At 38.6% G+C, this 25,320-nt stretch overlaps 1 protein-coding gene across 9 annotated transcripts in view; it reads left to right on the top strand.

Annotated features, from left to right (window-relative positions):
- Nucleotides 1-25,320, top strand: part of LOC113988804 (activating transcription factor 7 interacting protein) — an 86,073-nt gene that overhangs the window by 17,234 nt on the left and 43,519 nt on the right. For 8 of the 9 annotated variants that reach the window (XM_039391426.1, XM_027722738.2, XM_039391424.1 and 5 more), the window contains exon 2: nucleotides 19,172-20,223. In XM_039391426.1, coding sequence (XP_039247360.1) covers nucleotides 19,179-20,223 — 1,045 coding nt within the window. In that variant the 5' untranslated portion in view covers nucleotides 19,172-19,178. Of the gene's footprint in view, nucleotides 1-12,833; nucleotides 13,279-19,171; nucleotides 20,224-25,320 lie in introns of those variants that run through there. The other variant, XM_039391428.1, reaches the window with a different exon arrangement.

The raw sequence follows: 25,320 nt of genomic DNA, 5'->3' as shown, positions 1-25,320 counted from the left end.
GTTGAAAAATAGGAAGGGTCCTGTCAAAAGCCATAAAAATCACTCTGGCTCAAGAATGAAATTGTAAAATAATTTAAAAGTTAAGTTGATAATTTAGGTTGGAAAGGACCTCTGAAGGTCATCTGGTCTGATATCTTTTGCAAAGGAGGTTAACTTCAAAATTAGGCCAGGTTCTTTTGAGGTTTACCAAGGGTGAATCATAGAATTTCCTGAGTTGGAAGGGACCTACAATAATCATCATGTCCAGCTCCTGGCCCTGCACAGAACAGCCCCAAGAATCACATCATGCACCTGAGTGTGTTGTCCAAATGCTTCTTGAACTCTGGCATGCTGGTTCTGTGACCACCTCCCTGAGGAGCCTTCCACAACCACTGTGGACAAGCTGTTTCAGTGCTTGACCACCCTTGTAATGAAGAATTATTCTCTGTATTTATGAGGAATTTCTCTGGCTGCAAGCTCTGTTTCCTTGTCAGTGTTCTGTGCATCTCTGAAAATAGTCTGGCTTTGTCTTCTCTATGAACACCAGTTAGCTTACTGTAGAGCACAATTAGTTCTCCTCGCTTAGCCATTTATTCTTCATGTTACACAAATTCAGCCCATTTCATCTCATCTCTCGTGTTCTGCAGCCCTCAACTATCTTGGTGATCTTCCAAGGATCCTTCTTATCAATCTCTCTTGAGCATTGAGTTCCAAAAGTAGATGTACCATACTTCAGATGTAGCTTCACAGGTGCCAGGCAGAGTGGAACAATAATTTCCTTTTATGCGCAGGCTACGTTTTTACTTACGCAGCCCAGTCTTGAGTTTCAAAAAAATAAATTGTATAAAGAAGTAATTCCACTGAATGTAATCTTTCAGAAAGCAAAAATGACTCCTAAAATAGGTGCTCCAATCCAGAGAGGAAAAAACAAAAGCAGTGGAGAGTTAGAGGCAGACCAGCTGATCTTTTAAAATGTTGCTTTTTTCTTTTTTTAGTTTTGCTGTGAGTAAAGGAAGCAGTGAACTTCTTTTTGTTTTGTCTCTTTCCAGAAAGACATCTAACTTTGAGTTGAAGACAGGTTTAAAAGAATGGCCAGTCTACGGGATTTAGATGGCATAGGGATTTGGAACAGTTGATGTATGGCTTGCCCACTATGGCAACTCGGCAGCTGGGTTATATGGGATAATGCTTGCAGGAAGTCTTCCATGTAATCTAAATTTCTAGTTATTGTATACAGTTTCTTAGTAGGGTTTGGTACAACCTACTAGTTTGATTCGGTGAAGAGACCAGACAAAAATAGTCTAGGTCTTCTCCCCAAGAATAATGTCTGCATTGTGGCTCATACCTGAAAAGATATTTAGATGATGAGTCAAAATTAGCCAGAAAGCCAAGTGCCTTTTTGGATTCAGCAAATGGATAGCTAAGGACATTTAATGGTCTGATGAGCCTAGAAAGAATTTCTTCTGTTCTCATGCTTTATGGTGTCTTCCTTAATTATAGATGTTTGGTATCTTTCACTGGAGATGTTGCAGAGATTTTGGATACTTTTGTTGTTTCCCTCCCTCCCTTTTGAAAGGACAGTGTCTATGCAGCAAAACTTGTTAACTGCTGAATGAAAACCTTTATGGTCAAGAAAAGTAAAATACCTAGCAAAATTCAATCATCCTAGTGGTGTGCAGTCAGTGACCTTATCTTGTTTTTATGTACAGATGTATTTCTCTTTTGTTGTGGGTCTTTTTTCTTTATTTGTGGTCAGACTTACCCTAGAATTTCACCTTATGTGATGACTGAAAACTGCTTTGTTGGTTTGTGTTATGTTGGGTTCTTTTGGTGCGGGGGGTGTGTGTGTGTGTGTAATCAAAGAGAACAATATTTAAAACTGTGAGGAGTGTGACTTTTATAATGCCTTATTTTAGAACTTCAGTGACATTGAGATCATTTACAAACATAGCTATTAGTTGTGGTACAGGCCTGTGCTCTGTAAGTGTGTGCTGGGGTGGGAGAGGAAGATGTCCCTTGTGTTCTCCATCAGCAACCTCATAGAGGGAAGGGTGAAACATAGTTTAGCTATTGTAAGTAGATCTGAACTAGAGTTTTTCTTAGAAAAGATCACTTAATCTATGCTGCAAACAGTGAATATGTTATTTACTGAAAACAGTTATAAGTTTTCCATCTTTAGTTAAGGTAGAGCATCAGCAAATTCCGGTGCATGCAGCTGGTTTCATTATGGGGCCAGGAAGGGGAAAATTTTAAGCTTTCTCACCCCAAAATCAGCTATAAAAAGATGTGATGGGAAGGGAATTCTGATCGTGCTGTGTAGCTCAGGATTTTGTGCTGACTCTCGTAATGGCAGCTATTGCATATTTGACAGCAGTGGGGACGATGAAACTGATGTCTCATGATGAGCTATTTCTCAAAGTGAGGAAGCTTTAGAATTGCATCTGCTTTCTTCTACTGGTAAGGATAAACTGAGAATCTTGCATGCCAGTGTAAGAACTGCATGTGTGTTCCAGGAAGTGCTGCTGATAGTGTAAGACAAATTTTGTAAATAATTTGTGTTCTCCAGGCTAGAAGATTAATGGTCAACTCAGTAATGGAGGAAAGTCATTGCAAAACCAAATCCAAGACTGTTCATTTGGCAGAGAAAATCCAGCAATCATAGGAACTATCAAAATTAAAATGTTAAAGCTTAACTTCATGCCATGTGAAGTAGACAAATTAAAATCTCAGGTCTGTTAATGAAAGCAGCATATATCCCTGACTTATTAGTACCTGTTTGCTGCTACATTTCCCTAGAGTAAGTGGAAAGTACTTTGGTGATCAGTATGCTAGTTATAGTCAAATGAAAAAGATATTTCTCTTCCCAAGCAGCTGTGGTAATTAACTGTTCTGTTCAGATGCAGCATATGTAGTAGTCTCAAAACTGCTGATAGGATCTTTTTTTTTCACATGGTGAAGGATTGCTGTGATACTGCTGGAGCTTCCACATCATTTGGGAGGGCCATCACACTGTGAGCAGCAGCCTTCTCTGTCAATTGTGCACTTTGAAAACAAGATGGAAATTCTAAGGATTTGTTGATTGTTGAAAAAAATACAGTTGTCCTCTCAAAACAAATAGGTGCTTTTTTAATGTCCCTTCAAGGATCAGTACTTTCTTGTGCAGATAGTTTTCTCTGGAACTGTACAAGATTTTAAAGAAGATACTAACAGCTTCCAGAGAAAATGGATTTTCAGAAGGTTAACCAATTCAGTAGCTTCTGCTACCCTTTCCTCAGTGTTCTATTATTTAGAGAAGTTCTTCCCCAAGAAGGTCCTGTGGTGACAAATGAATATGACCTGGTCATAATCACCTTTTGGGTATATAAATAAGATCACAAATGCAAACTTGGGGAAAGGTGGTCACACATACCGATTAATCAGGAGAGTCTGCAGTTAGTTCTGAAAAACTATCAAGAAAGAGCCCAGCTATGTTATGTGCCAGAACATGAAGAGAGAATATATTAATGTCTTCACTCTTTCAAAGAGAAATTTAGCTTTTGATTTTTGGCATAAGGGGAAACTGCAGTCCGTCCTTTCCAGGAAGCCAGCAAGCAAGCATTTTGGCTTGCTGGTTCATTAGGTAGAAGTCAGCCTGTGAAGGAGCATTCCTTTTAATGTTAAAGGTTTCTGGGTAGAACCTTTCTGGAAGTTGACTTATTACAGATAACCTTAAATCATCAAAATTTAAGATGCTTTCCTTTGAGTTTTTTAAACCTTTTGTCAGTGGAGGCATTCCCAAGTGTAATTCATACTGTCTGCTTCTGGCATCTGTAACTCTGGGTGACATTTGGGAAACTTTCTAGACAAGAAAAATGAAGTTTCTTGTCAGTGGTCGCTGAATGACTCTGCAGATGCATTTCTCTCCATATGATTTTTTTTAAAGGAATTTGGGAAGTCAGGCAGTCTAAAATAGCTGTACAAATTCTTGATGTACTTCTGTGTGACAATGATGTTACTGGATAGTTGCTTCATCATCTGCTTCCTCCCAGGATGGTAAAATTAAGGATGTTTTTTGTAGAGCTACTTTGAGCTTTTCATGAAGCAGTTTAGACAAGTCTTTTACAGATGAAGTATTAGCCACTCATGAAAGTGCTGGCAGTATCACTATAGCCTGGCCATTGTTTTTTAGTACCAGGCTCAAAAACTTTTTATGGGCTCTTCTGGCAGAATCATTGACAAACAGTTAACTTGCAGCTTCTTGTTTTGATATTGTATACTACTGTGAGTGCTAGTTCAATGTTTTATGCAGACTATTAATGTTTCATGAATTTGTAATGTCTTCTTTATTTTTGAAAATACAATGACCTCGTTACTGGAAGAAATGTGTTTTGTTTTTGTTCGCTTCTGTCTTTTCCACTTCAGAATGCAACATTGGCTTTGGAGGTGGCTCTAGACCCTGGTCTTTCTGAGCAGAAGGTGGCACATGTCCTAGGCAGATCACGTATCTAGATCTATTTCCTTGGCTCACTAGGCTAATATGTATGATCTCACCAGTCAGCATCAACAGAACATTGCTGGCTGACTACTTCTGTCCACATGTTCACTGCCAGCACCCATGCATAGCTGATGGCGTTGAGTGACTGCAAACTGGGACTCATGGCTGTCTTTGAATAGCATTCATCAGGAAAAAAAAATTAAAACCTGTCATCCTAGATGTGAAGTTAAAGCCAGGGAAGCCTTCTAGAGTGTTTCTTGTGCATCCTGCATAATTGCAAGCGTCATTTGGGTCATTAGTAAGCAAATGTAAGAAATACTTCTGGAAGTGCAAATTGATTTCTTTTGTCGCCTGTAGCTTCTTAGTCTAAAAGGAGTCTTTATTAAACAGGTGGAACATCTCTGCAGTCTTGCTTTTTATTTTGCATTTATATCCTCTAAGAAACCTAGCCTGAGAGAACCTGCTGTCTATTGTGGTCAAGAGGACATTTTGCATACAGCTTTTTTCTGCTTAAGGGATCTTACTTTTAAGAAATTGAGGAAACACAAGGATGGATTCTTTCATAGTCGTGAAGAAGAGATACCTTCAGATTACAGATTTTAATTTCAGTTTCTTAGGTTTAGAAGTCCACATTCCTTTGAAATATTAACAATAAGGTATAATTCACAGAAAATATTTCAGAATCCTAGTACTAGAGTTTTGCTACAGATACAGCATTTGGTCATCCCACAACACAAAAAACAGATGCAGTTGCATAACAACTAAAGTGATAAAACTCTTCCTAATTGACTCCTTTTTATTAAGATTCATATTGCTAGATGAGAAAGTACAATAGCTGGATTACTTTTTTTTTTTTTTACTTCATATCTGACACATCTATGTAATATTAGTCAGGTTTGTCATCTCCTATTTCAAATGGTTAACTAGGCACTTGTTTTTATTTCCTCTGGTCATTTTAGGGCTGTGATTTGAAGAGCTGTTACCTGAAGTGCATGCATGATTCCACATATTTAGTGTTTCATAGAAACATAGCTATTCTCAGTTCTCATCATGAGAGCCTACACCTAATTATTAGCATTTCATCCTCTCTTTTTTCCTCAGTCCTTACGCAACCCAAAGGGAAATGTCACAGTAACAAGTAACAGAACTCTTACAACAAGACAATCAGGAGTACTTTTTAATGTTTAAATGCTGCTTAATAAGGACAGGAGAGAGTTTATGAGAACGGGACTCTGTATGAACACTGACTGAACTATTGACTACGGTACTGGGTGGCAGTGGTGGTGCTCAGTCTGCCAGAGTTCTGGAAAGCTCATTGCTTCTTTTGAATACTACTACTGTATGCAAAGGGTGCAGAGTAACTATGTGGGGCATAGGATGCTGTCCTGTAAGATATTGTTCAATAGGAAACCCTCTTTGGATTAGATGACAGTCTTTGGGGGCAGTCTCTCAAGGAGCAGTAACCTCATAGCAGTGTTATCCACAGAAATATGTTGACTGCGTGGATGTTTGCAATCTGTGTTCTTTTCCTGCCACTGTGGAATCTGCTGCTTGATGTCTGTATATTGGTAGAGTTACCAAAGGTCATTTATACTGGTCATTTTTTTTCTAAGATTGGTGAACATGTATGGGCTCATGTGTCACACTCTTTCATTGAGAGACTTCAGTCTCATTTATGAGAGTAAGATTCTAATCCATAGTACCATAAATCTAGATAAACATGCTGACTGCTCTGTGGTTTGAATTTTTTAATATTGTTTTTTACCATGGAATTCTCCATTTCCCGCTCTTTCTTAAGTGGAGAAACTAGAAATCAGAAAAGGCAAAACAATTTCTGAAACTGAGTGGGGTTTCTCTAGCACTATGGTGACTGTTTCTTGCTGCATGCAAATATTCTTAGATATTTTATCTACACATAGATATATAGAAAAGCATAGGGAAAAAAGAGGCTTTTCCCCTCTTTTTCTTTCTTTTTTTTTAATCCCCCACATATTTTGCTACCTGGTGATTTTTGGCTCAATCTGCAGATTTAGGGTGGGGAAAAAAGTCAATGAGAGAGAATCACCAAAATGGAATTGTATAGGCAGATTCCTACATATACAATAAAACCACTCGGTGGTCCCTGAAAAATCTAGTTGATTACAGTTCATAAAACCACTGTGAAAAACTAATCTTTTCATTAGGTATCTGATGTTATGCAACCAGTGTCTTAAATAGTGGAATGAGATGGGGTTATTGAAAGAATGTAAGGTTCCAATGAATATTCTGAAATGGCAAATATCAAAATAGAGATGAAACTAAGATGTTGCTTAGCAACTGTGGTAGTCTCTGGTGGCCACAGATGAATAATACAGTGAGTGTTTACAGCAGCATTGCTGCTGTAAAGTGAGTCTGTGGAGCAGGATATCGAAAGAACCTAGTTCTCCTCATGAAATTTTATAATGATTTCTTCCTCATTCTGGTGAACTTTCAAACTACCTTTGTCAAGGATGGAAAACAAAAACCTGGCAATAAAACTTATTTTGCAAATTGATGTTTTCCTAGTGATAAACAACACTTTTTACTAAATATTTTGGTCTTACGTTTTGTACTAAAGCAGCAATAAGCTCCAGCTTTCCTGTTCCTTGACTTGTCTTCACAATTTGATGCAGGATTATACTGGATTAGTTGTGCATAGGCTGCAGTAGCAGAACTGGGAGAAAAAATATTTCATTATATTTGATTAATAAAAATTGCTTTCAGTATTTTTTCTTGTTGCATCGTATTCTGTAATCGAACTTCTTACTTATGCAAGTTGTGAACTGTTTTGAGAGCCTGGATGAGATTATCTAGCACCCTGTCTAATTGTACCTTGAAAGCCTCCAGTGATGGGGATTTTCACACATCCTTGGTTCGGCTGTTCCAAAGAATCATTGTCTGTTTTTTTGTTTTTTAAAAAAAAGTGTGTCTTGTATTGACATGGAAGTTCTTCCTATTTATGCTTCTTTACCCACCAACTGATAACAGCCAAACTTTACCCCCACCCCTCTATGGTAAAAAAAAAAAAAAACCTGAAAATATTTTGTTCAGCTTAGGCTTCTATTATATGCCAGATATAAGATGTTTGCATATCAAGAAATGGCACAAGACTGTTGCCAAATGCAGTCCTTGTTATTATGTTCATTCAAAAACATTGATAGGAAGAGTAAATTTTTTATTCTTTTAAAGAGCCAAGTACAAAAGGATTTTCCCATCAACTGAGCAATTACTTTCAGGACATTACCGTCATCCTCCTTTGCTTTTGTTCCAATATTTTTGTTTCTCAGAGTATATGAGTTGACAAGTACATTAGCCTTAGGTGTAAGTCAGCACCTCAGAAATTAACAGGGCATATCGTGCTTTGCTGCTTAAGGTGTTGCTGATGCAGATCAGTAAAACTTTGCCACTTAAACTAGTGTAACATAATTTCAAAATTTATTCCTACTAGTTCTATTCACTTATTTCCATGATTAGAACTCTATAAAGAAATCATCTTGGGTTTGTCCACTTTCTGCTTCCTGTTCCTTAGGCAGCTTAGCAAAGAATTAAGTCTGGATATCTGTGTCTGCAGAGCTTGTTCTAATCATGAATAAGTTGAAGAGTCATCTCTGCTATGGTTGCTTAGTGTTTGACTATGAAACGTTTCAGTTGCAATTTGGGTGACACTATGAGTAATTTTTCTTACAAGTTTGAGATGTGACAAATCTTTGCCTAGCAGCAAATACAGAAAAATAATTGTCCACCCATTGACTCAAGAGAATTTGATCTGTCACTGTACCCTTCTACTAGGGTAAATAAATCTTACTCTATTATTGAATGCTTGATATAGTAAGAAATTGACTGCCGTGGAATTTTATTAGAGAGTGACTGTTTATCATTGTAAAAACATGGATTACCTTCATTGTCTAGGGTCCTTAGCATATTAATGCAGTGATTTACCCGCACTGAAAACATGCTTTTTGATTTTTTTTTTCTTTTTTTCTATGTAGTAATGAATAGAATATTAGGTTGGCAGGGTTTTTTTCAGTTCCCATTATTCCACACCATTAGTTGCTTTTGGAAGATATTTAGGCTCTGATTAATGAATAAATGTCTTGTGGTACATAGCAGAGTTGCTAGTAAAATTTGTTAGGTAGCAAGCCAACATCTATGGAATAAGCTACCTTTTCATAAAGAATATGTGTGACAAATAGTCCTAACACTAGGTACAGGTAATAAAGTTTGGGTAAACTAGCTTTTAGAAGAAACTCTTTTGTGGGTTTTGGTTTGTTTGGTGGTGGTTTAGGGCTTTTTTTCTAATTTTATTTTGAAGCTTTATTATATACAAATATTTGTTTTACTTCACTTTAACTTTCCCGTTAGGATTTCTGGTTAATTTTTGTGATTTTTTTTTTTCTTGAGTCGTTCAAAAGATATCAAGGCTCATCAGTGGTCACTGACCATCTTCTTTGGCCACTTTTCTTCCTTCTCTTCTTAGTCAATTTTGACAGCCTTGTAGAAAATGCATTTCTTCATACCAAAGGTGCTTATATACAGCTTACACTTAAGATGGCACTTTCCAGGATGCTGGAGACCTGTATTAGGTGGCTGTACATGTCCTGTGTGCACTGGGTGCTCCATTCATCTTACAGTGTTGGCTTTCACCTGCCTTTAACACAGTTCCGTGAAACAGAAACCTGGGAGTGGATGTGGTGAAAAGTGTGGAAATCTCTTTACTTGCTTCTGCTGCAGTCAGAAGAGTTTATGCTGTCAGTTCAGTACTACTGAAAATCAAACTTCTGTAAATGATACCTGTTTTGTAGGCTTAAATGTTACAATACTCTACATGTAAATCATTGCTGGAGTTATCACAGAACATGTATTTACATAATAACTTTGAAATTTTGTGCTTTACTTACCTCATTTTACATTTAATTTTTAGTCTCAAGATGCCTTATGTACTTACGGAATTTTTTTTCTTGGTTCATCATGCTCGCCTTTCGAAATCCCACGTGTTTAGTTTCAGTAGAGGAATTGGATGGGGGGGTGTCTGGTGAGGTGTGAGGTACCAAAGGGTAACTCGGGAGCCAAGAAGCAGCCTCTGTAACAGTCTATATGTAGTGAGGATTAGGTGATATCTGTTGCAGATGTTGTGGATTACCCCACTGCCATCTCACCAAACTGACATGGGTTATTAAACAGAGTAAGAAAGATGGCTTCTGTTCCTGCTTGCTTAGAAATGAAAGTGAGAAAGAAGACAATGTGCAAATTATAATAGTTCATGTTTTGATTTGAAGAGAGAACTACTTCAGAAATTATTTTTGGCATTTAAAAAAAACCCACGAAAACATTAAAAAAAAAAAATCCCTGCGGAAGTGCAGTGTGCCGTGCCCGCCCATACCGCCACGACAGGAAGGCTGTGCGTGTCTTGGCCCCTCGTGTGGGCCGAGCTGCTCCCGCTCCCGGCAGCAGCCCCGGCTATTTTTAGCCTGTTGCCGGGCAGATTTGGTTTATGGAAAACAGCTCTCCCACAGCCAATCCCGAGCGGGTATGCAAATCTCCGGCAGTCCCCGCCATCGGGCAGGGAGCTGGTGTGGGAATAAGATGGCTGCCGGGGCGGTGTCCTGGCCTCTCTCAGGCACCCACTGAAAGAAAACTCATCCTTTCATGTGGGAAATGGGCAAATAGCTTCCCTGCTCCCCAGAATCTGAGAGTCCCCATCAGGCTTCAGTTGGATGAGTTTATGAAATGATGTGCCCCCTCCAGCCCCAGGTGCTGCGCTTGGGTGGGGCAGGTCTGGTACAGGTGAGGCAGCAGGTGCAGAGCCCCTCCTGAGGAAAGGTGCCTTCCCCGGGCGAAATACTGATAACCCTTCCCACAGCCAACTCCCAACTGCTGGTTTTGTTCCATTTTAAACTTTCTATATTGTTACTGAGAAAATGTAATGTGCAAAAAAAAAAAATTCATAAAAGGCGCTTGTATGCGTGCCGAACAGTAACGTTTTAATACAGCATCGCCTTTTTTTGTTGTGAGTTCTCACTTCTCTTTCTCCTGGCATTTGAGAAGTGACCTCAGGGGACCACTGCAGCATCAGGCAGCTCACCTCTGAATTGCAATGTCACCAAGCTGCCAGTGTTGGAAAACCAAGGTTACACTGCTACAGCTAGTTGTATAAGTGATACAGGAACTAGTCTAGAAAATATGGACTATTGCGGTAAATATATCAATTTTTTTATTACAATAATCCTGCATTTTATCTAACAGAAGACTTGTAAAGAAATCTGCCTCAAAAGGATGCAGATCTGTACACGTTAGTGATACCTTCTCAAAGCTGTAGCCTGTTGAATTTTCACTTGAAATTATAAATTTGGAATTTATAAATTATAAATTATTTCCTTATAAAAGGAAAAAATACTGTATTTTATAATGCCTGGAAAAGCCTAAGCATGAACAGAACATCTTGCCTTGCTTTTTCGAGATTTTTGTTTCACAGAGTTTCTTGTATTTTTTGGTCTGCATGTGCATGAACAATTCAAGTTGTTCAGGTCTTATGTTTGGAATATCAAAAGTTGGGTACGTTTTTTATTGTAGATGTGTTCTGGCAATTAGTGTCCACTTCTATGGAATTTTTAGGTCCTACTCCTATTTAAGGATAACAGTGACTGTTAATCCTATGCCAAAGCTGGAACTGCAGTATAACATTGAAACTGTGTATAATAGTACTCCACAAATGTATCTTAAATGCACTAATTAACTTCATAGATATTCAGTAAATCCTTTTTTTTCTATGGAAAGAAACATACTTAGTGTTTAAGCTTGTGCTGAAAAAAAATCAGTCTATAAGAAAGCTGAATTTTGCTGTTACTGCTATTTCAAACAGCAGTACTTGTTTAGTGTTTAGAGATCTCACAGTTGAATTGAAAGCTAATGTTTTGACTTGTTGATAAAAAGTTGAAGTCTCTAACACTTGTGGGAAGTAAGAGAACACGTTATCACAGCCCTGTTGCTGAGTTCCAGTCAAGCAGTTTTACTAGTTTAATAATCTAAATAGCTATTAACATTTAATTTACGGAAAAAGACAAAACTCTCCTTGAAGAATCAGCTTAAGGTCCACATGCTAAAGAATAGGTGTTTCTGAGGCACTTGAGTTGCTTGTAAAAGTTGTCTAGGAAAGACTCTCCACGGCTTCCATTCTTCCATGTTCCAAACTATGTGTTTTACACGTAGTAGTTATCAAGGCATAACCTGATGAACACATAAGGACAATTCTGCAAAACCATCAGCAGATGAAATATCTTAGTTGTGTAAATGGACCTGACAGTCATTTTTTTCCCCCAAGAGGAATCTAGTTTTCCCACAAGGCACTGCAGCCTCATGGGGAAAAAAGCTCTACAGTAAAAAATTTGGTTTGAGAAACAGGTTCACAAGCCAGTGTCAAAGGCAGTAGTATTCTCTTGAGGTAGAGCAGACACAAGACAACTGCTTAATTCACAGTAACGCCACAGTGACAAGAATGTAGTTCAAGTTTGTACATGAAGTTGTCCATCACATACAGTACACAAGACTAACCTGTTTGAAACTGTACCACGAGTTTACTCCGGTTTCAGAAGCCTTTAACCCATAGATTTGGGTGTTTTTCTTAGGCGTAGATACACACGTGTACTTAAGTGTTTTGCTGAACTTCAGAAGGCAGTTTGCAAGGGTGGGGGAGAACGGCCTCTGCTTTCAAGGCAGAAGGTCATACTGCACTCGTCTCAAAACACCGATTTTCTGCTGGGATACTAGAAAAGCACAGGTGCTGCATGGCATCTGAAGAAAAGAAAGCTTTCCAGCTGCCGTACTTAAACCCAGGTTGGATCTCGGCAGTTTTTTTGACTCAACAGTCAACATCACAGAATTTAGTGATCTTAAAACCGCCTAAAAATGCTCTTGCGCATTAAACACCTCTTCTTTATTACGTCTGTGCACTTGTGTGCCTCACACTCCTGGGTCAGCGCTGCTGCGCAGCTCCAGGTCTCACGGAAAGCCCTTAACTTTCCATCAGGCCGTTTGGAAAATCCCGTTCTCTCAACGCGCGCCCCCGCGGCCGTGCCCGCGCGCGAGGCCCGCCGCGTGGGGGCTTGTTGCTAGGTAGAACTTCAGGAGCTCCCGCCTGATTGGCTGCGGCGCGGCGGCTCCGTTCAGCCAATGGGAGGCGGGGCTGGCGGCCGTCCCCCCGCGGTGCCGCGGCCGACGGGGTGTGGCGGCGCCCCCTGGGGAGCGGCGGCGGCACTGCAGGGCTGCGCCGCAGGGGAACGCGCCGCCCGCGCCCCGCACCTCTGGAGGGGGGGACAGTTTAGCTAGAGGGCTGCTTAATTGCCGTTCACCTGGTCTTGCTGCCCGTGCAGCTAGGTGAAATAGGACAGGATGGCGACGTAATTTTTTTCTTAGATAACTGTACATCCTTCTTTCACTTTCAGCCAACACTAACTGTAGCCCTTTTGAAAGGGAGGAAAACTCAAATCACCTGTAGTGTGCTGGAAGAAATATTATCTGCACATATAATAATCATGGCCTCTGCTTTCTTTATTACGTTTAAAAGCAAAGGCATAGTTGTAAATGGAGATCATTAGGCTGGTGGTTTGTCTTCCGTTCAGTTAGATCAGTTGACTTGTATTAGTGGTAGAAAAACAAATTATTGGCATGTTATTTCAGCACATGTTCTGTAAGAATAGGTCACAAACAGTATTTTTTTTCTTTGAAAATAATTTTTAAATTTCTGAAAACTTATATCAACGGTGTGGAGGAATTCAACTGAAAACTGCTTTTTATGAACCATAACTTAAAAGGTAGGTTCTATTCACCACTTTCATTCTCTGAGGCTCTCCACCTAGAACAAAATACTCATGACCATTTGCTGCCTCACTTTCCTTGATTTGGTTATGCTGTATTTTAAGTAGATTTTAAGTAGATTTGCGCATTTGAGCACTGATGTTCACGATCAGTGAACTTTCCTTCATCTATGTAGTTCTTGTGCTTTGGGAAACGTTTTATAGTTGCCGTGCTTTTGGCCAGCTCTGCAAGCCCCCCAGGAACCCTGTACCTGTGCTGTTCTAGACCCATGATATTATGCAAACCCCATTGTGCACTATTGTTTAGATTGCAGCTTCTCCCACCCGCCGTGTTTCCATGACCTTCCTTTTGTCTGCTGCCTGTTACTAGGCGGGATTCAGGCAGCTCCTTGCTGATTGGCTTAACGTTTGGAGCAGCTCATGGGCTGCTTACCTGAGCACATGATCATAGGCTGATCCAGAGCATCTAATACCTTCCTTTGTTACTTTAGAGCTGCGATCTCTCTACAGAATAATAATAATTTAAAAAATAAGGAAATAGAGAGAAAACTTTTTAATTGGCTTAGAGAAGAGACCTCCCCATATTCCTAGCTGCACTGGTAGCCATGTAGCATTTTGTGCCATGCAGCACACATTTCATCATGAGAAGGAAATTTTCAAGTATTGGAAGGAGGTGCCTAATGCTGTGTTTGTGTCTCACATGCTGAAGTATATATGACTTTCAAGCCTAAAATGAAAAAGGGAATTTTCATATCTAAACAAAAAAAAATATAGAAAATATATGCATGTTGATACTCCAAAATTGAGTCTTGAGTTTAAAAAATCATAACAAAAAAATCAGCCCAAAACCTACCACCTTATTTACAGCTTTTAACCCTTACACATGTAGCTCTACATGCAGGAGTCAGTTTGTGCTGTTCTGTACAAATGCCTTTAATTGAAATAAAACATGCCCCTCCATTGGCTTGGTGCCTGGGCCACTCATTTCCTCCTTGTGACTTGGTCACATGATGAGTAAAAAAAGAGAAAACACCCAAGCATCAGATGAGCAAAAGTAGCTTAAGTTTGTTAATGTTAAGTATTAAGGGAGACTACCAAAATACATTCATTTAGAATACTAGTCATTTAAAATGTTTTATTTCTGCAAGGTAGCTTTGCCTTGGCATTGCTCTCTGAAGGGCTGCCTCCTTGCCCCTTTGAGAGGCTGGAAGGCAGTGTTTATCAGATGGCACCTGATTGGCTTGCACAGGTGTGACCAAACCTATCTGGACTGGTTAACGATTGATTTATTTCTTTTACTCAGCTCTCACATGAGATCTGTTCCTTGGCTGCACTGTGCTCCCTTGTGGGTATGGCTGGAAACACTTCAAGGCTGCTCTGCTGTGCTGTGTGATATTTCGCTGTTAAAAGATGAGCACTAAACGCTAGTTCATCTCATCTGTGCTTGTAATTTTGTCACTGAGGGTAGCTTTTATTGAATATTTTTTAGTAGCTTTTATTGAATACTCTTTAGTTGCAAAAGATTGTGGGATGGAGCTGAAAATATGCATGAGTTACTCAAATAACCATCTAACAATGGAATTTTGAGAAGCCTGTTTTTCTTGCAGGTTCTTTCTACAACTGTATAAGAGCTTTATTTTTAACTAGATTTTGAATAATGTCCTAAGATAAAAAATAAACATAATTTTTAAACATATTAGAAATTTAAGCTGGTTTTTTCAGTATTTTTAAAGAAAAAATAAGGATGCATCAATATAAAGGTATTCTGATGTTTGATTTTTTAAGACTGCTATTCTTGGTAAATTTAAGATGAAGTGTCTTTCATTTTCTCTGTATTTACTCTTATGTTAAAAATATGAGTGAAAAACTGCTTAGGTAGTTCAGGAAATTAGAACAGAAAATATTACATTCTTTTAAGTTATATTTTATATTTTTTGATTACAAAGTGATGCACTTATAAATCTGATTTTAAGTTGTTTGTAAATGTTATATTAATCTGTTAGTATATCTTTTGGTGATAGGAAAAGTAAGAATATGAATACTGTGATATGTTTTGTAAATTCTTGTAATGCCTGTAAAAGGAAGCATTGTAGTCTGGGACATTAAACTATTTGTCTGTTGTAATTTTGATGCAAAGGCCCTATATTCTCGTACTATACTAACAGTAGACTCTCACTCATGAGTCACCTATTAGGAGCCTTGGAATTATTCAAGGCTAGCCAAACCTGGCATTTTCTATTTTTTTTTCCAAATTGGCTCTACAAGATAAAAATCCGTAACAGCATACATGTTGGTTGTAGGGGATTATATGCATGGAACATGAGTATGATTGTCGGTATTCTATTACATGACGGTATGACATATGCTTTTATAACGATGTGAAAAAATGTGCCTTACATGCTGAGTTTTTGGGAAGACGGAAGGGATGTGCTTTCAAAAACTGCACGCGCACTTCAGAAATACTAGAGGTTTTTACATGCGTTTTGTAACTTCGGGTCTAGAATTCCTGTGTTAAATATGTTCTCTTCTGAAGAAACATGAAGAAACTGTATTTAGCATGCAGGCAGCTCTGGAAAGGCATTAACAGCTTACCTGGATTTCATATTTCATCTGATTGAAAATGGCTATGTGATGAGAACATTTTCCAAGTAAAGTGATGTTTCAGATCAGTGTTTCTATAGATGTTATGTTTTGCTCCCAGTAGTGGCCATGCACTAATAGACAGTCTGGTTCAGAAAATCTAATTAAGACTGGCAAAAATGTATATCTTAATGGTATTATTGAGAGTCTATAAGTAGAGCTGATACAACATTTTGTCGAGAGATTTAGGTTGGAGATTAGAAAAAGGTTCTTCACCCAGAGAGTGGTTGGGCATTGGAACAGGGAAGCGGTCCCAGCACCAAGCCTGGCAGAGTTCAAGAAGCATTTGGACAATGCTTTCAGGCACATGGTGTGAGTCTTGGGGATGGTCCTGTGCAGGGCTAAGAGTTGGACTCGATGATCCCTGTAGGTCCCTTCCACCTCAGCATATTCTGTGATTCTGTGATCTGTTCCTGAATGTGAGTGTCCAAGTATTAAGTACTATCAGTAACTCAAATACAAAAATTCTAGACTGTCTTGGAGAAAAGAACTGTAATAAAGTGGAAGGGAAGCTCAGTGTTGCGTTAATAGGAAGTGCAAAAAGTTGCTTTCTGCTTTGCCCCTGGTTTCGTCAGGTCATGTTAACTAAGCGTAAAAGAAGCCTTATGATTGTAAAGTATGGCACGTCATGATTGTGGGATTTAGAGTTTGTCTTGGTAGTTGAATTCATATTGTACCTTAGAATATATTTTCTTATCTTACAATGTAGAATATTGCAGTTGAGGATAAATGTTAAGTAATTTTCTTCATAAGCAATCTGTTCCAAGTTTTTTTTCCTAGTTTACTAGGAAAAATCCAGCAGACCAAAATGGTAGGAGCTTAAGCGTGTGACCTACAATGAGATGCTGAGAGAGCTTGACATCTTTAATCGCTCAAGAGAAGGCTAAAGGGCACTCTTAGGACTGCCTAAATAAAACTTGGAGGAAAAGTTGGTTGCAAAATGGGGTGGAGCCAAATTGTTACTTAGAGGCTGTGGAATCTGTTTTCTGAATTTTGTGACTTGGTTCATAAAATTGTAGAATAGCCTGAGTTGGAAGGGACCACAAGGATTGAGTCCAGCTCCTGACCCTGCATGGGACAACCCCAAGAATCACTCCATGTGCCTGAGGGGGTTGTCCAAACGCTCTTGAACTTGTGATTACACAAAGCCATCGATTTGAGCTAATGTTCTCGATAGTCCTGCTTTCTTTTTTCAATAAAATTTTAAAAATCATTTATATTGCACCTGAAAAGACAAAATGCAGTTTATTAATTAATTTCTCAGCTCTGTGAATGAAAGTGAATTGAGGGATGATGCAAAATGAATCATCCTAAATACTTAAAATGCATCATTTGTCTAATAATTCTGCTGTGTATCAGTGTTATAAACATTGCCTATCTGGTGCTTGTGGGCGAAAAAAATCATATAGAGATAACTGCCTGGTTTTTTTTTTTCTACTTGCTCTGTCTTTTAACTACTGTTACCCAAGTTAATTTTTGCATGTTTTTGAGAAACTTAATACAAGCTGTATCCTAGACAGGAGTGACATGATGGTTTGTAGAGCTAAATTGGTTAACATCAGCTGAATCACGATCTTAGTTCTTGAGTTACATTTAGTGTGTAACGACTTCTTTAACTGCTTTCTGCTTCTGAATATTGCCAATATGATCCTTTAAAACTAGGCCCTTGTGCTGATTTAAGAGTTAACCAGCAGGGGAAATGAACTCAACTCAAAGGAGAGATTATAAGTCAGAATAACAATTTATTAAAATAATACAGTAAGTACAATCATACAAACAGACAATTGGTCTTAACTCACAAAACCCAAATGTATAACCCAGTACCCTGGGGCATGAACAAAGTGGTGTTCCTTGGGCCCCGCTTGAGTCCAAAGTAAAGGGAGAGGGGAAGAACCTGCTGGTGGGAGAGTTGTTGCAGTCTGGTCAAAGTGGTGATTGCAGTCCAGTATAGGGTGGTGGTCTAAGTCTGGTTGAGAGCGATGAGCTGCAGTCTTCCTCTGGATCCCACGAATGGGTTAAAAATGTTCCAAAACTCCAAGATTGTATATCCTCCAGTTCAGGCAGGAGTGTTCAGTACTTCCCTCAGGGCGGGGAGTTCCACAAAGGGTGTGAGGACAAGAGCATCCTCCTATCTCACAGGCCTCTTAACACCTAGTTTATAGCCTGAGGAGTCAGGCTCTATGGGCAGAGGGTGCGAATAGTCTATTGACAACAGTTTCTGGGAAATGGCACGGAAGGCTATAGAATACACAGTTTTGGGTTACACCCATACCATGATGAACTGATCTCAGCTGTCCGAACTAGGACAGCCCTAAAGCAAGACCGCGTGGGGGAAAACTATTTTAAAATTCCCTGTGGATTTGCTTTGTTTAATGGAAACAAATAAGATTTTCTTGTATTTCAACAAAATCATTATAAATTCTTAGGTAATGCTGATTTTATCTCCATTTATTGATTTGATAAAGTAGATTTTCTATCATTTTTCTTAATTTCTTTAATAAATGTTCTAGTTTTTCTTAATATTTGTGTGGGTGAATGGAGTGAATATAAGTATAGAGGGCAAAACCACCCATTTTCCTTGAAAGAGGAAATTTTTCTGTAAGGTGCTGCAACACCTGTAGTTTTTATGGCCAAAAATAGTCTTAGTAAAATATTATTGCAAATTGAATGAAAGTGCTTTAAAAACCCAAGTTCAGTTAACCATTGTATAGATAGGGAAGATGAAAGTGTGTTTTATCTATACAAAAGAAAGTATCTTAATGAAACGTTCAGAAATTCTTTCTATATAATGAAGGGTTTTTTAAAGTAACTTGATATAAAAATCCTGTCATTTACCCCAGTTGTTAATTCTATTTGAAACTCATGAAATTACATATTTTTAGAAAGATAAAAATATTCCTGGTCCATCAGTTTATATTTATTTTTACTTTTTTATGAGAAGAAAGGCTTCTGACTCTTGCCTTAGTACAGTATCTGAGACATCTAGTCTAAAATGTGTAGTCAGACTACTGCTGCCTAATGTGTGATTTCTGTGATCTTTGCATTCAGGTATTTGTGCAACATGTATAGAAACTTGTATTCCCTTTTTTTGAGGTCAGGTAGTGTTTTAATTGTGTTGACAGTTGTTTCTTTGTTTTTGTTGATACAGTTAAACTGGTTACTTTAAAATGTGCTAAGTGCTACAGGAGTAGTACTAAGATAATGATGATAAATTTTTACCTTCACAATTCTTTCTGAACCTTTTTTTAAGGGTCAAGATGGATAGCACAGATGAACCTCAGAAAAAAGTCTTTAAAGCACGAAAAACAATGAGAGTAAGTGATCGACAACAACTTGAAGCTGTCTATAAGGTTAAAGAGGAGCTGTTGAAGACAACTGAAGTGAAACTGTTAAATGGAAAACATGAGAATGGAGATTCTGATTTAAATTCCCCTTTAAGCAATTCAGACTGTATGGAGGACAAGAAGGAAGTTAATGGCATAGTTGACTTGTGTGTTAACTCTGAAGAAGAAAGAACAGCTTCTGATGAAATTAGTGAGGCCAAAAGCCCTGAAAGTAGGACAGGAAACATAGTCAGTGACATAGAATCCAAACCTCTAACGCTGTCTCCAGAAAATACTACTCCTGAGCAAGATAAAGATACTGTTACTGCAGTAGCTTGTGAGGCAGAAAATGGAGTGCTTGGTAGCAATAAAGACAATTTCCATGAACAAAATAATACAAAAGATCATTTGGACCAAAGAAAGAGTGACGTCCCATTGGAAGCTGAAAGTAAATCAGTCGATGATATTACTGACTCTTCTGAAGAAAAGGGAGAAACAAATAATATAACTGTTAATTCCAGTTCACCTAGTGGGGAAAAGAGGACTGAAGTAGTTACTGTTGAAGAGGCTGTTGGAGAAGCAGCCATCTCTAGCAGTATGGAAGCTGACCAGGAAAAACAAGAGGGCAGTGCAGGTCTTTCAGAAACCGCTGTTCCGAAGACATTAGATGAGCCAAGTCAAAGTATCTTGGACAATACTGACTCTATGGAAACAGATGAAATTATTCCAATTTTGGAAAAACTAGCCCCTGTTGAAGATGATCTGAGCTGTTTTTCTAAAAGTTCTCTGCTTCCAGTGGATGACACAGCCCCAGATTTAGAAGAGAAAATAGACAACTGTTTGGGTTCACCATCCAAGCAGGAAAGCAATGAAAGTCTGCCAAAAGAGGCTTTCTTAGTATTGTCTGATGAAGAGGATCCCTGTGATGAGAAAGAGGAACGGGTTGAAGGGCTAGTATCAAACAAGTCAAGTCTTCCAGGTAAGAATTTTTTAAATTGGTAGTTTCTATTCAACTTTGGGATTTTGTTAATTTCTTAGAATGACACACAAGTTTCGTGTTTCTGAATCAAAAAGGCAGTGTTACCCTCCAGTTATGTTATGTAGTCTTGCAGTTTTCAAGGGTGGCATTTGAGGCCCAGGAAAAAATAAAAGTAACGCCAAGAAATTATCATCTTAGACATCTGGTTTGTTTTGATTTGGGGTTTTGGGGTTTGGGGTTTTTTTTCATACTCTTTGCAAATTTAGGTGCAAACTTGGGTGAGGTGGTAGGTGGAAAAAGAGAAAGGATGAGTAATTGCCAGAGATGGAACAGAAGGGTCTGTGAGAAGAGAAATGCATTCATGTACTGCTCTTCAGGGAAAGAAAGAGTTTCAGCCTTCTTTAATGTGGAAATAAATGGTAAGAAGGAAAACATATTTGTAATCCAGACATGCCACAACTCTTATTTGTTGTAACTTTTTTTTTTCATTAGAAGACAGTATTGGAAAGGTGTCATGAAAAATGCAAGGCTTTTTCATGTGGGGTTTATCTAACTTTAATAACTGTGGCATCTGATTAATGCTTTTAAATGTTAAGTGTGGGAAGCTGGTACTTTAGTCTCTTCATATAGTTAGCAGAAGATTTTTTAAGTTAAACTGAATGGATGTCCTCTATAGTCTATTATTGTCAGAGTTTTGTAAGCTGTTTTTTTCTTTTTTTTTACATTGGGCATTCATTGTTGTACTATTGCACTTCTGAAAATAAAACAGATTAATAATTTATGGATAACTTGACATTGCTCTTCTATCTGTAATTAAGAAAGATGTTGTTTCAAATTATCTTGGGCTTGGATTTTTTTGCTGTTCTTCTTTCTTCTTCCTTCCCCCCCATATTGTTTTATGAAATGATGACCATGCTAACCCAAGTGGTTTTAAATATACTTGACTGGGTAGAAATTCCATAGCTTAAACAAGATTCAGGTGTTTTTCAGTCAGGAAGTTAGTAACCACAGTTTATCAAGTCTTGTTTCACTGTTGATGAGACTGTCTTTCACTAATGTGAGGATGGCATTCTGAGTCTTCAGTCTCTAAACAGCTAGAGAAATGGAGGTAAGAATGTCTCTTCAGCCGTATTTCAGACTCCTCCTTTTCTGGTATTTACCTTTGAATTTGTGCTAGTTAAACAGAGATAAGGTAGATTCCATAGTTTTTTTTCTAAGGATCTTATTCAAGTGTTAATTGTTGCACTGAGATTGCACTGAGATTGCAAAAGTGATACCATTGTTGTGCAGTTAAAGTCTTCCAGAAACTACTGGAGGTGGAGGAGGCAGGGAGAAAGAATGTGTGTACTTGTGTCTAAAATTATAGTGTGTTACAAGTCCCTTTTATAAAGTGAATATTACAAATTAATTGATTACCCTTGTTCTCACTGCAGTTTAAGTGTTCTGTTATTGGAGACATTAGGGTTGCTTTTTCCATCTTACCCAACGAAAAAACGCAGTGGTCACAGAAGACTTTACTCTGAGCAAAATGGCTGAAGTTAATATTAAATACTAGACTGCTGTTTGCAGAAGTTTGAATTGGTATTTTTGCAGATTTTTGACTTTAGTGACAAAATAAATTCTTTTGACTAGTTATTTTATTTATTAGCTATAACAATTTGGCTTTTACAGTTGCATGGCAGTAATTGAGACTGTTCATAAAATGAAAATTGGTCACTGTCCAGAAGCAATAACAAAGATAATAGTAGAGAGGTTGCATGGGCAGGAAACAATTACATGAGAAATCAGGTAGAGTTATCTTAGAAGATAAAAAATAACTTCTGGAAAGAGTCTGTGAAAATTAAAACTGTGGAGACCACACGAAGATCATTCCAAGATGCTCTATTGGAGGCACAGGTGCAAACTGTTCAGTTAAGAAGTAAGATATCGAGAAGTCCAAATGAAAACCAGCATGGCTAAACAACAATGGAAGAATGATACTAGATTTTATTCAAATGGACAGATTAAGAGAACCTTTTTCTCAGGTGGAATTAGTAAATACAATAGCTATGTTGTCACATATTTTTGTAACAAAAGATCATACGTTAGAAAACCTTGGAGCCCTTTGGATAAGCAAACAAGCACATGATAAGGAAGACCTGATTGATGTATTTGAATTCACTTGGATATCCAAGCACAACTGATTTCTTACCAAGAACTTTTGGAAATTAAATTGTCTTCATGTAAGATAGAAAGTCTTCATGGAGGAAATAATCAGTCGAAGAATGAAAAATAAAACTGCAGTTATCTGTTCCAGAGACTGCACTGCGTGACAGAATTAATAATTTGCCTAAAATGAACAGTAAGTAGTGAGGTGACAGTTTGCTGATTATATTGTGAAGGACTGGAGAAGAATTTTTACAGTGCTGAATGACTGAGGGATAAATATGGCAGATGAAACTCATTGTGGTTATCTACAAAATGGGTCTCATGAGTACAAAAATGTTCATAAATTGATAGGAAAGTAGAACTGACTCACCACTTAAAAATTTTCCAGAATTATAGAAGGCAGCTTTGAGGAAATATTGATAGAGTAGCAGTTGAAGAAAGCAAGTAAAGAATGCTGGGAACAAATTAAGAAGCTGAGGAAAACTTTACCATGAGACACCAAGGTCTTAAATGTTTTTGTTAATTCTCTTTCCTCCCACTCCCCATGTCAAAGAAGATAGCACAGAATTGGAAAAGGTACATGAAAAAGCAACAGGGAAGATCATGGAGTAATTTTAATTTAACCCTCTGATGGTCTTTATTTCAACCTCCTACTCAAAGCAAGTCCAGTTATATCACATGGCTCAGGGACCTTGGCAGTTTACTTTTGTGCTTCTCCACGGGTGGATAAACCATAACTTCTTCCTGGGTGGCCTAATATTTAACCAACTTTAACAGTGAAAAATTTTCTAAATTGGAATCTTCTGTGTTCCAGCTTGTGTCCACTGCTTCCAGTTCTGTTAGTGTGCACTTCAAAGAGTAGTGGTTCTGTCTTCTCTCTGTCCTGCCTTTATGTAATGGAAGGCAGTGATACAATCTCCAATTAGTGTTCACTCATTGAGGCTGAGCAAAGCAGTTCCTCACATACCATGTTTTTCCTTCCCTTAACCGTTCTGGTGACCCTCTGCTGGACTTGCTGTGGTTTTGTCAGTGCCTTTTTAGGATTGGGGCTCCAAAATCTGGACATAGTGTGCTCTGGATGGGAGGAGGAAGAGCACTCTGAGGGTTTCTTGAGTGCTCAATAAAAGATAATCACTTCCCTCATTCTGCTAGACACATTTCTTGTTAATATGGCCTGAAATGCTATTGAACTTACTCCATGCTGCTGATTAGTGTTCAGCTGTAGCAATTGTGGCACAGACACCCCTGCTGGTCACCAGATAATCATTTATTTATTTAAAGCCTCTATTTATAGAGGAACTAGTTTTGTTGCTGGTCTGTGAGCTAAGCATCTTCAACCTATCAACAAGCAATACTTGGCCCTATAAAATTACAGTATGCATATTTCTACCTATTTACAAATAATGTCCATCTTTGCACCTATCAGCTTTCAACACTCTTCTTTTCTTCAATCATGTTCTTGTTCTGGGTCTTTCGACCTTTGGCTCCACGCACATCGTAGACACTTCCTCCCACCTTGTGCCACGTTCTCTTCCGTTCTGGCAATGTCCACTGCTTTGTTTACCCTTTTAAGTTCTGCCCTGGTCCACAATCCTCCACATTCAGCTTGCTTTCCACCATGAACCAAGACCCTATTCTACAAAGATGATATGTTCTAGCCAGTCAACCCCCAGACTGTCCTGTTGCATAGGGTTATTCTATCCCAAATGCAGGGCTGCATTTGCACATGTGCCTGGTCCACTTTTTCAGCCTGCCAGTTTGTCTCTGAATAGCAGCTATGCCCTGCAGAAAACTTACCACTCCCCCCCAGTTTGTATCTATGAACTCGCAAAGTGTGATCTATCCGCAGGTCCGGGCTATTAGTAAATACAGTGCACGGCATCAGTCCAGTACAGATCCCTGAAGACTGTCTCTAGTGCTAAACCACCTGCTTGATTATATATCTCTGATGCCAATTCTTTGAGCCCATTGTAAAAAACCTACCAGATCTGCCAGGCATGGTTTGCCCTTGCTAAATCCAAGCTGAATATTCCCATTCACCTTCCTTTCCTTTGTGTGCTTGATAATGGCTTCTGCTGAGGTCTTTTTTTATAACGTCCCCAAGATGTCAAGTGAGGCCAACCAGCCTATAGTTTTTCTAAACTATCCTCCTTGACTTGTCTTGAACGTGGCAGTGACATTTCTCTTGGTTGCCCAAACTTCCCTTGGTTACCATGAAGATGATGGAGAGGGGCCTCACAGTGCCAGCAGCCTACCTCCCTCAGCACTGTTGGGTACATCTCATATGTCCCCGTGGACTTCCATATATCCACCTGGCTTTGATGCCTCTGTTAATAGAGGATTTTCCTCATAATGTTCCATCAGTGCTATACCCATTCAATAACTTCAGATTTGCAGGTGGAGAGGGAGTCTTCATTCTGTTGTTGGAAGTCATGGGCTTCTTATTCCTCAGTTTTTAAAATCTCCATTTATTATTATTTTGAGTGTGGCCTTTAGCTGTTCCTGTGTCCTTGCACTGTGTGAGGCTTGAGGTTTTCTGTGTGCAGAGTTGTACTTTATCCCCTCTTTGTCTGTTATACATTGTCAGGTTGTTTCCTCCTACAGCTTCTTCACTTCCTGACTCATATCAGAAAGAGAACTTTTAGACAAAGATGAAATGTATTTTATGGTAGAGTCTTTTAGCCTGTAAAAAAGTTGGAGTAGAGATATGACAAAGATGTGGAAAACAGCAAGTGGTATGGAGTCTAGATACTTCCTGTCTTTTCCTCCCTAAGAACCATATGTATCAAATGGAGGAAAGGAAAAAAGTGAGAGGCAGGATCAAGGCATGAAAGAAGAGGTGATTTTCCATGTGGAGAAATATGGAGTTCAATGACTGGTAGAAGTTTACCTACATTTGTCTTCTGTGGAAGAGGAATTTTCTTGAAGTCTATCAAGGACAGAAACCCT

This window comes from Pipra filicauda, unplaced genomic scaffold (assembly GCF_003945595.2).
Source record: "Pipra filicauda isolate LSUMZ 115617 unplaced genomic scaffold, ASM394559v2 scaffold95_size2449627_pilon, whole genome shotgun sequence".
Classification (NCBI taxonomy): domain Eukaryota; kingdom Metazoa; phylum Chordata; class Aves; order Passeriformes; family Pipridae; genus Pipra; species Pipra filicauda.
The sequence above is the reverse complement of the archived record's forward strand: the minus strand, read 5'-3'. Positions and strand labels throughout refer to the sequence as shown.